Here is a 12,338-nt window from a genome sequence, read left to right as displayed (position 1 = left end):
TTAATTCACATCATTTGTAATTTCGACATCATCAGTAGTGCTGCAAATTCCCTCATCTTCAGTAGTATCCTCCTCCGACAATGGAAATCCATTGGGATTTCTAATTATCAACTCATCACCATTCGTTTCTCCATCGCTTCCCATATCGAATTGGTCGTGGTCATGCTTTTCACCCAACTGTTTTGGCCATACACCAGTCCTACTGTATTCTTTTAAATGCTCTGGAGTTAGGAGTTTACACATTTCCACCTTTACCCTATGGCCCTTTACCCTGAGTCCCTTAATAGATTCCACCAGCACATAATCTCCACGCCCGATCAATATATTCCTACGGAACTTTTTCGGCATGGAGGCTACGGTATTCTCAGAGTCCGCCATTGCAGTTTCAACTTTCTACAGATTGTTGCCACGACATTTGATCACACGCATTATTTGTTGCTTTTCTGTGGGCAACTCAAACTTGTCCTCCATCACTTCCTTAAGCACGAGCCTGCGCGTATTCCAATCGACATTTTAGATTGGTTGAATGAGAGAAAATAAAGTTGGACAGTAATTCGTTGCAGCAGCTTACAGGAAGCGATTCCGATGAGCAGTAGTGTCAGCAAGTAAGCCTCAATACTTTGTATTCAAGTTTTCACCTCGATGTTATTCCTCGTAGGTTTGCGTACATGCATATACATGTACATATGTATATGATATATACTATAACTTTACATGGAATGTGATATGCGCTATGTTCCATATTATAAACACATAAAATAAAATAAATGTCTAAAAAATACTCTAAATATCAATAGTATCATGTAATGAAGCTTTTCTCCTAACATAAAATTTTGGGAGGTTTACTTAAACTTTTTCTTGACTCCTCCAAACACCAGTAAACAACAAATGCGATGAAAACGGCTGTGTTGAAGGCGATAAAGAAGAAAGAAAGAAAAATAGAAAACGAGTTGTTGCTCAACACGTAAAGAAAAACTGAGTCCAAGGATTCTAAAAATTACCTGTCAACCTGTTGTACAACGAGTCCAAGATGATAAGCATAACACATTAACTCGTTAATGTTGAATTGTTTGGATTCAGACAAGGAAAGCGTCGAGGAAAGAGGAGGTGCACCGAGTTGCTCGTCCTCGGACAATACCATTTATGTTCTATTGGTATTCTTTTTCATTTACAAATTCTTTTAGTGGATGCAGTTTTGTTGAGGTTCATTGGAATGCATACGGTAAACTGTTAAATTGAAATTTGGTTCTAGAATTTTTGCACTTAAGGATAAAGATACATATCTATAGGTATATATACTAAGTATGAATATTTCAGATTATGGAGTGCCAAGATACAATTAAGGGCTTTTACTGGAATTGTAGATCTATACTAAATTAAGGGTTTTTTCCAATCTAATCGAGCAAATGTGGAGGAAGCGAATTCGGGAAAAGGATCATTCGCATTTTTAACAAAAGCTAGTTAAAAAACTTATTTGCTTATTACTCAGACCCAATTTAATTTCCTACTTTGCCTTACAAAGAAAGGCTTAGGAATCGAGGATACAGTTCCGCAATATCTCTAGCGGAAACTCTGTCTTTGACCCTGCGGTTTCTTGCTGCAATTAACCTACAACACAAACTTATATAGGGTTATTCAATAGGTGCGCTTCAACTTTTTTCCGATAGGGAGGGCGAACGACGCAATATTTTTTATTTTTCGCTTGTCATTTGTAAACTTCATTAGTATACATTTCATCATGGAACGCTACACACTTGAGCAACGATTGTAAATCGTGCAAATTTTTTATGAAAATAATCGTTCTGTTGCTGCTACTTTAAGAGCATTACGGCCATTTTACGGTCCATTTAAGAAGCCGTCCCGTTTTGGGGTTATGTGAAGTCATTGGTCTACAGCAACAAGCCGGCGACGATTTGTGAGCTCAGAGCCAATATTGAACGCGAAATTGCTGGAATTTCGGCCGATTTATGCAAAAGAGTGGTCGAAAATTGGGCTCAACGATTGGACTTCGTAAATCGTGCACGCGGTGGTCATGAAAAAGAAATCGTATTTCATACTTAAATGTATATGTTCAAACTCGATGGTAAAAAAAAAAAAATTAATTAAAAAAGTCAAACCGTTTGTGTTTTATTCAAAAAAGTTCAAAAGTTGAAGCGCTCTTACTGAAAACCCCTTTATATGCAATTAAATATGTAAAAATTGTGTGCCATTAAATCGGTTCCTAACTTTATTTTACCCACTTTTCATATGGAATAGAAACACCGTTCGTCAGTTAGGTTCGTTAGGTTCCGCAACATGTTCTGATTTTGGAAGGAAATGGCTTAGTTTGCATTGCCTTCTCTCGAACTATACGTGTTAAAGTGATTTTTAGAGCAGCATTTTTGCCATTTCGCGACTTCTTGAAGACCTATAAGACCTATAAGTAGGTGATATCCAAGAATGATAGAATAAAAGATTGCGCCTTTCAAATTCGCCGTGTCGTAAGAGCCCATGAATAAACAAACAAAAGAATGGGTAATTACTAGTTTGTGAAGAAGAAGAGTTGGAGAAAGCAATGGAAACAACCAAACACAAGAAAATATACTTTCTAGCCACGGCGTCTTGCGCACAAAAACCCAAATGCATTTGGAAGCTTTATATTAATTTGTGCTTTCACAATTTAACACACGGCACTTCGTTTTTATTGGTTTGTTTAGCTTAAATCTCGCAAATCACAATATTACCAAGTCTTTCACAAAATTTTCACAAACATGCGATTTCTCCTCCTTTTGTTTGTTTTGTTCGTTCCTTTTCGCAACAACAGCAATACCCATGGTGAAAAGATTTTTAATGGTGTGGCCAATATCATATCGAAGACAGAATCAGTTGATGGGCTGACGTAGCCGGGGTAATGGATCGGTTTGTTTACGAAAAAACAAGAATGTGTTAGTGATTTACGCAAAAAATAACACAATGTCGCTTTGTTGCAGTCTGCACGACTGATTGAGCGAGCGTATGAATACATGAGAAATGATCGTGCAGAATTCGGCTGAATCTCCCAAGTACGTGTGCTGTCTGGAAGAGTTATTAGAAGTTTTAAGGTCTTTACTTATAGAAAATCATGAGGGCGAAGAGTTTAAAGTGATGGCGCATGGAAAAAATACTATGGGATTTTATTTAATAACTAGATAATAGTGATGTTCACATCCATTCTTAATCTAGAAACGAAGTCTCTCCTGATTTGGTAAATTTGGAAAACTTCGAAAGCGACTGTGACGAATTAAAAAAAAAAAAACAGCATAATCCTGCATTTTTGAGTGGACCAAGCAGAGTTTATGGATCTTCATACTCACCAATGCTTTTGTATTATTGAGTGTAACAATTTAGAATTTTTTGGTGGAAATCTACACAATTAAGCATTTTTATTTGTGCTCCAAAGGGGGTACTAAATACATACACAATTATTATGTACTTTATGACATTCTATTGTAATATTCAAACTGTTTCTTTTTTTATAATATATAAGCATGACATGTTGTGTGGGACTCCATTAGCTCCTTCAAAATGAATTCTCATTCTCGGGTGTGTAAACATTTTTATCTACATATACATATATGAATATTGATGTTGAGATGATATTGATCAATTTTCAGCTGTTCACATTGTGCCCTTTAGGCAAGAGAATAGGGAATATGAAACGCGTAAAATTCGGAGAAGAATTTCCATAGTCAAGGGCTTAAAGCCGCCAGCAGTGAACTAAGAATAAGAGAAAAATAAATATATTTAAACAATTCAAATTACTTATTTTCAGTTAATTATTTTTGTAAATTGGACAAAGTAATAATAGTTTACGTGGTGAATCTCGTTAGTCCATATTTTGCAATGACAATCAATTAGGCCCAGGGCAATCAATGAATGTCGCAGTAGTCCATTTAGAATCTCTAAGTTGTTCGCAAATCTCCAAAACCTCGTCATGTCCGCTGCATATAAAGGACTGAATAACGTTATGCCCCGACATAGGCTGTCAAACAACTGAAATGATGCTTAAATGCCAAACTCGCCAAGAAGAAAATAGTGATTTGCATTTAGCGGCACATTGTATTCTCTAAGTTAATGTGCACCAAAACCAAGCCTAAAATTCTTGTAAAGAAGCTCACAAAAATTTTGCACTAACGCACTGAATGCCATCGAAGAAAATATAAACTTATTGGAAATTCATGCACTAGAAGAGTGATGCTGGATGCTTATTACCTCCAGTGACGAGTAGTTTGGTTATGGAAATTAGTTGCTGCTTAGCCAAAAAGGGGTTTCGTCCGAGAAGCCATGATGACGACCGATCTCTCGATGGCTTTTGAAATGGTTAACGTTATTGAATATTTTGATAGCTGAATGCCAGTGCCTACTATGATAACTACATAAACATAAAAATGAAAAAAAAAAAACTGATTGTTATCTGGGCTTGATCGGATCTAAATCAATGCGGAAATAGCACATAGCTTCATGCCCAATGTACTTTTATAAGCGCTAAGGGTCTGAGCACTTCGAACTTAAACGTTTCAGGCGCCCAAAACAGTGAAGAACCGACATAATAAAATTTCTTATGTTAGGAAGAAAGTAAATCCAATCGTTATTTTTATATTTTTCATCAAATTATCATAATTCATGCTTACATACATACCTTAGAGCCTAAGCGATTGTTTTTATTGAATGTTTAAACGTCCGAAAATCTGAGAATTACATTACAATATCCGGATACAACTCAATTTCTCCTTACAACTTAAGACTCCTTGATTTTTTATATTATATTTTAGTATCTGCTAAGCTTATCTGAAAATGCATTACTAAAATCTCACTTCGAGCAAATGCAAACCGCGCAAAATATCCCTAATATTTAAGTTAAGTATCTGAAACAAAGTTGCAAAAGAGTAACAGGGCTGCCGCATTGTAGCATTTGTTGAGCAGTACGAATGAACCCATACTTTCTAAAGTTATTTACCCGCCATCTGACTAAAGTTATTGCATCACAAGAATTGTTGTTTCGTGGCCGGAGCCTTGGGTTAAGTCTTGTATTATATAATTGTAATACGTACATATGCACAATTAATTTTTATTTTCTTTTTAATAAAATTACCTGCAAAGGTTTTTGACTTCTAATGATTATCAACAGTACACATTTGCGAAATTTCACATCTCGTTGAGTCCAGTTGGTATTATATGCTGCGTTAGCTACAGTACGGCTCTTGAAACATACATTTTTCGATTAACATTGATTAACAATTTGTGAATATAAAAATTAAATAGTCCTAACCTCATCGGAGAAATTGTTTGCCAGATAAAAAGTTCGAGAAATGAAGACTGTTTGAACGAATAACATTAAAAAACCTTTTAAAATAAGTGCTAGTTCATATTCCTGGAAAATTAAAATATATAAATTAAATTAAAAATGTGATAAAATTAATTACAAATTCAATATTAGGTATTTCAGTTTTTCAACTAATTTTTCACGGAATCCAAATATTACTTAAAATAATATATACGTAGCCATAAATAATACTTTTCTAATGTTTTTATTAACAAGGTGTGGACAGTAAAATATAGAGAAACAGAATCTAAAAAAGTCTTTATTTGAAATTATTAAGCATATTTTGTTATTGTTTTTTTATAGGTTTTACTGACTTAATAAGTTTTACTGGCAGTACTCCTGAGTAGCTTCTCACATCACAAAAACTAAACATGCGAAACTCCTAATTTTCCTTATTATAATGAAATAAAAAAAATAAAAAAAAGAACAAAAATGTAAAGTTAGTTTCGTACTGTAACCTCTTCCCGGTAGGCTTCGGAAAATATATTTTATGTAGGCTAAATACAGGGCCCGTATCGGATTTGCCATTTCGAATTTTTAAAGCCTACTTCAGATTTGTGATCAGCGATCCAAAAAATCCTAGGGTAACAAGTTTCCAACCAATCCGACTGCATCGACCATTTTGAATTTTTAAAATTTAACTTGAGATGCAGGGTATGAATGATGCGTACCGTAGTAGCCGGGGTCAATAGGTACCTGGCGTCTCTCACATCAAGATCTTAGTGTGCAATGGGTAAACGCATCCTACAAGAGGGAACCCTGTTACAGAACACTGTGATGTAGACCCGGAGGGTGTCGAATCTACCCCAAATCTAACGCTGGTGTCAAGTGCTCTCTCGGATAGTATCAAATACTAGCTTGTTACTTAGTAGTCCTCTATTTCTCATCGTCTCTATATTTCTCTTAAACTTTCTGAGAGTTCCCTTCTTTTCATGTTACAAAAATAAGAGGAGATCGGACTGGATCCAGTGTCACTCCACAAACATGCTTCTCTTGGTACACGCAGCCTGCCGTTAAGAACTTATAAAGCGAACCATTCTTGGACAAGGAGTGTTTTTCCAGCTGAGCTTGACTCGTCGTAACATTGCTTTTAAAACATATGTTCTAAAGACCGTCATAACGGCGTTCCACCCTGGTGGTATTCGGAAATTACCGCATTGAGGAGAGACACCAGGAAGATGTTTAATCTAGCAAAAAGAACGGGATCTTGGCAAGCATATACGGATGCCCTCGAAATCTTTGAAATATACCTCAGAAGGGCCCAAATGGAATCCTTGAAGGATTTCTGCGGAAACATTGCAGAAAGCTCTGATGGAATGTTTGAAAGTGTCGATTTGCCCAAATTATAGCGTCAATGTTCCTGGTGGACGGAGAATACTTGCGCTAACACCCTCAATTTGAGAACCTGGAGTATGTCCGGCAACATTATACGTCATAAAAGGGTGGCAATTAGCCTTTTCCAACCGTATAAATCTCCAGCTAGATGGCATCTTGTCCGTTGAATTAAAAGTGGTCTATGAATTCCGAAGTCCTCCCACAAGGCTTTACAAGGCTAGCTTCAACTTTTACCATACACCGAAGGGATGGACTATTGCAAAAATGGTTTTCATCTCCAAAGGAGGCAGCGCTTCCCATTTGGAATCCCTACTAAATGGGATGGGACTTATACTTGCTGGCGAAGTAAATTCCCTCGATATTATTCTACACCGTACATTTAACTGGCGGTCATCTTAGCTGAATAGGTTGGTGCGTGACTACTATTCGGAAGTACATAGGTTCGAATCTCCGTACATGAAACACCACAATAAAAAACGTTTTTCTAATAGCGGCCGCCCCTGGGCAGACAATGGCAAACCTCCGAGTGTATTTCTGTCACGTAAAAGCTCCTCGCAAAAACCCATTTGCCGTTCGAAATCGGCTTAGAACTGAGGGTGCCTCAATTTACGGAACAATATCAACACGAACGTTACGAATAGGAGGTGGAGCTCGGTCAAACGCCCAAAAAGGATGTAAGCGCCAGTTATATATATTTACATACATATATCTATACTGTGTCAGAAGAAAAGAACCGGTTGTTTTCTTCTGACCTCAAGATATATTTCGTTCTGCTTTTTGCTGCATAATAGTCGCACTTAAGGCTACAACGTCAGTGCTAACTCAGGTTAGTGTCATTTCCTAACTTTCCCAAACACAACCAAACAGAAGTGAGTGAGAAGTACACGAAGCGTTTTGGGGCGGTATTTTTATGCACGCATTCGAAAGGGACGCAATTATCTTACGCCGCGGCTGCAAAGTGATTAAAAAATCAAAAAAGTTTGTTGTGATGTCGAATCAGTGGTATGAAGTGTACAAAAATGTTGATGACTTTTCACGGGGCTTGAAACGAGTGACGACAAAAAAGCAGGATAAAGTGATCGTCCAAGCGGGACCCTTCTTTGTGACAACGCCAAGCATGCACAGTTCTTGTTAAAAAGGGAATAGATGTGGGCATCAACACCATCGATCGACGACGGAAAGGCGAACATATCCTACCGTCCCACATCATCAAAATTACTGCTCTCAGAAAAACACATTGAGAAACAACAAAGCAAGAAAATAGCGTCGCAGTATTGGACTGGCGTTCCCAGTCCCCAGAGGCCAACCTCATTGAAAATGTGTGGAGAATTATGAAAACGCATCTTGCCGGAAGGCCAGTTCATCATTTAAAGCAACTCGTGCGTCAAGTTCACAAAATCTAGTCCTGTTTTTCGACGAGTTACGCAGAAAAGCTGGTTCAAAGCATGAAGGGTATGCCAGGCTATACTCGACAACGATGAAGACTACACGGCTTATTGAGTAATTGCGACTCGCAGTTTAGTATATACTTTCATGTGAAAAAGTTTTAAATATGGCACAGATTGTTCATGTATATATATTTAGACTCAACTTTTTTTACAGCAGTAAGTAATACTCGTACTAAGCTTAACTAGGTATTTATATCTAGTAAAGTATATCTCACCATTGTTGAATATATCAGCAACATACACATGACTATGCAATAAATACTGACATCTATCAAGCATATAACCGAGAATATTTCTTCCAAAACATCATGAAAGCTAAGGAAATATGTACATTTATTTTATTCATCTTGGGCGCATTCGCATAGATATTTAAGGCTCTATAAAAGAAAATATTTTCATCACTTACTTTATTATCTTCATATGGGATTGCACGCATTCCTTGATGTTCTTTAAGGCATTCTCCTCATCCATTTGGGATAAGTTATCCATTTCCTGTTGAAGATCTTTCAGCATGAATGTTCCAAACGACATGAATATTAGAAATGAATCCGCGCATGTAAAGTATGAATAAGCGCATACTGGGATTACCCAAAATGCTTGAAGTAGGTAGATAATCTCGTAAATTGGGCTCTTGAGTAAATCGATACCTGGCACTGCAATGCCAATAACGAAGTCTATTAAAGTTTGAAATTTGATTTTTCAATTTTCTGTTTTACGTAAATATAAATATACATACATACTCACTGCCATAGTGGGTCAGAATTGGTTGAAAGGAAACGATAAAGGCAGTGATTATAGCAGAACGATGAATGTATTTCGAAACACGCAGAGTATTTTTAGTGAATTTCTGTAGCTCACTAAAAGTTCTTTTGTCATCATCGTGCTGCTAAAAAATGCATACATATAATATTAAATTCGCATTAATAATTCACGGTGTGCATGATTCAATTTTTAAAGGTTTGCTTACTTGTGACATAATTAGAATTTGGACACATCCTTACAAAAGGTTGCATTTAAGAAGGTGCATACACTACAAAAATCTAAGGTAATGCTTTGGTCCGTTCAATATTGGAGTATGCCTCCGTCATCAGGAATCCGATGTACGGGTTTTTTAAAAAAATAATGTGAATTTTCAAATTTCGCGGGCTGTATACTTTCGACTGCCGATTATTATTTTTGAAGTGAAAGAAGTTTCACTCGATGGACGAGCGAGTATGAAGAGTAAAATTTCAAGTTCATGCAACGCTTTGGGCATTTTCGTTCCGCGAGAAAGAAAAAACATGGAAGAGAGAGAGCTATACCTTATATATATCTTAGATACACTTTAGGCTATTTTTCTTGAGGTTTTCCTTGTAGTTGCTAATTTCTGGTGAGAAATAACACTGCCTGCTTTTTGGCGTTTGTTTGTTGGTGCAAACTTGTAGGAAATATATTTTAGGTGTCTACTTGTAGGCGTTACATTTCCTTGGTGCCTACTGTTTGGGGCGTTTTTGGGTCGCAAATTTTTTAGCGTTTTTTTGTGCCTACTTTTTGGCGCTTATTTCCGTTTCCTGGCTAGTGCTTGTGCGTACTATAAAGTGCTATCCATTTCGGCGTCGGATTTATTGATATTGCCTTGCGGTAATCTGTGCCGTTGCTGCGGTCCTGAAATCGCTGCGTATGTGCGGGTGATAAACGCTCGGAGTAGTGCGCGTTGTTGCCTCTGCAAATGTTGTGAATTTATTTAGATATATATTCTTTCTCTCTCTCTCTCTCTCTCTCTCTCTCTCATTCGCTCTTGGGTCTCTCCCTCTTTCTTTGTCTGCCTTGAAAGTTTCACTTCTGTTATGTATACTAAGCTACATGCCCTTTTTTACTTTTTTATGTTGGTACACTCGTCTCGAAGATATGTTCACGGTTTTAGCAATATGGCATGTTTAGTTTGGTTGTGAGTGTAACAATTTTCTTCACTTTCTCAACATTTTCATAGGTTGTTGATGTGCTGGGGCGTACAAAGCGAGCGTAGTCATTCACATCTGCTCGACCTTCTGTGAAAAGCTTGTACCTTTTGTAAACATTTTCTCGACTCTGAGTACTGTCACCTATGTCGCTGTCAACAGCTCAAGTGCTTTTGAGCACTCAATCTCATTTTTTACACACAATTTGATCCAACTTCTTTGATCCATTTTTTTCGATAACAGAAAATCGCCGAACACGCAAAACACTTGCCTTACTTATACTGATATTGCTAAAACCATGAACATATCTTCGAGACGAGTGTACCAACATAAAAAAGTAATAATCGAAAGTTGAATGTACGTAGCGCGCGAAATTCGAAAATTCACCTTATTTTTTTGAACACACCTCGCATATGACATGAGACGGATAAATATACACAAGAACTATATGGTATGAAACGAAAAATAAGAATCGGATCTCTATTTTTGAAATTTTCACCATTTCTTCGTTTGTGTGTATTAGTAGTCTATGAATATGATTTGTGCTGCTTCAATAAATTTAAATTTAAGGTCCCTGCGTATATCGTCATTGGGTATGTGTATCAACCTGCGTTTGTGATAATCCTTAAGATTATTGATTGTAGTTGTTCCATAGTCGTTCTTGACCAATGGAAAAAGTCCCATATGCCTGCGAGACTCGACGATTTCTATGATTTTATCAACACTTTCGGCAACCGTTCTATCAGAACGGAATCGTAGAAGACTATGCTTTGTTGTTACATTAGATACTTTAGTGCCTACATATAGTACATATCGTCCCCTTAGTATAACAATAGCCTATGTGCTCATAGGCTATTATTTTTTTATTGAATATTTGGATTCTCCATCGTCGATTTTATATGTGGTCAAAATTTTGTCAAATTCTAGTTCCACAAAGTGGGGCAAAACGTCAGTCAAAAAATAATAAATATTTACAGACATAACGAGATTTGAGTGAGAGCTACTTTCGACAAAAAGTTTGAAATTCATTTTCTCAAAACATCAAAAAATGTATAGGCTATTTTAATACTAAGGGGACGATATGTAAACAGCACAAATTGGCTTAGTCGTCTGTTCCGACTTTTTACCTTCATTGTAGTGAAAATGTAGAATTTTTCTTGCAGTCTGTTTTTACCTTTACTTTGGAACTCGGTAACACGCAACCGGCGTATCTAAACACGAAACTCTCAAACAACGTTTTTCTAATGCTTAATGACATCTTTACATCGCCGTGTAGAATGAATCGGTCTGGCGCAATGCAATAAAGCCGTAGGAAATAACGCCAAATGGCTGTATTTCTCTTCGGGGAAGTGAAATAAGGCCATAACCAAAAAAATTGCACACGGGTAATAACGCCACCGGATGTGAGGCATACATCTAACGTGGAAATATAAGGGCAATTACCGGGAATATATTGAGAACTTTTTATTTCACTTAATAACAGCTCAAACCAGGTATTCATACAATTTAATTATCCTTAAAAACATACAAACTCTATCTGTAGATTCGGTTAAAACGGTCAACTCACCTCCAAATCGTTGTACCAATTATCAATCTCTTTATAAGTATCCGCAAATTTCTTTTGATGAGTTATTACAGCAAAAGCACGCGCTACCGTTGTAATCAGAATCATGATGATAAATATATCGTAGATCGCATTACCCAAACCAGTCCAATTGAAGCAAATGTTATAAGCTGCTGGTAAAATTGTTAGAGCTGGCACAGATATTAGTAAATAGGCGCGTGAACGTTTGCTTTCATCTAAATAACCCAAGTACTCCATAGACTTCAAACACCAGCTAAACAATTCAGCAGCGTAACCCATTTTGTTGTGCAACCAGAATTAATTTTCCAATTCACTGTTGAGTAATAACTGAGAACTATAGGAAATAGTAATACGCTTGAAAGCAAAGAAATTTCCTTTTCATAGGCTTGAGGAAGTTTGCAAAAAATTGCGTAATGTGCGTGAGATCTCATACGAGTTATAATTTACGCAATCGATTTAATTACTACTCTTGCATTATACTCGCATTACATTTAATAATACTTTGCGTTTGGACTAGTGTGCCACTTGGCTTCCTTTATAAAAGGCCAAATTTTATCTAATAGTTGGAAATTATCATAGCAGCATATTTTTTTGCACAAGCAAAGGAGTGCGAAGCCGAACTTAATATTTGCATCTGGTGAAATGTCATAGTCATATACAAAGTTTTATTTAATCAAGAGTTTAAAAATTGT

General features: G+C 36.7%; 2 protein-coding genes across 2 annotated transcripts; both read right to left on the bottom strand.

Moving 5' to 3' along the window:
* LOC128861872 (probable RNA-binding protein EIF1AD) lies at window positions 1-378 on the bottom strand. The gene has a single exon (XM_054100247.1). It carries the CDS (start codon window positions 376-378, stop codon window positions 1-3), a length of 378 nt encoding a protein of 125 aa, XP_053956222.1.
* A 3,258-nt stretch (window positions 379-3,636) lies between these two features.
* LOC128859859 (odorant receptor Or2-like) lies at window positions 3,637-11,925 on the bottom strand. The gene is made up of 7 exons (XM_054096971.1): window positions 11,629-11,925; window positions 8,869-9,007; window positions 8,531-8,798; window positions 8,340-8,439; window positions 5,288-5,389; window positions 5,111-5,218; window positions 3,637-3,735 (listed from the first exon to the last, which is right to left on the bottom strand). Exons 1-7 carry the CDS (start codon window positions 11,923-11,925, stop codon window positions 3,637-3,639), a joined length of 1,113 nt encoding a protein of 370 aa, XP_053952946.1.
* Window positions 11,926-12,338: the final 413 nt, after the last annotated feature.

The sequence above is a fragment of the Anastrepha ludens genome, chromosome 4, assembly GCF_028408465.1.
Source record: "Anastrepha ludens isolate Willacy chromosome 4, idAnaLude1.1, whole genome shotgun sequence".
NCBI classification, from domain to species: Eukaryota; Metazoa; Arthropoda; class Insecta; order Diptera; family Tephritidae; genus Anastrepha; species Anastrepha ludens.
This window is presented reverse-complemented; position numbering and strand designations above follow the sequence as displayed.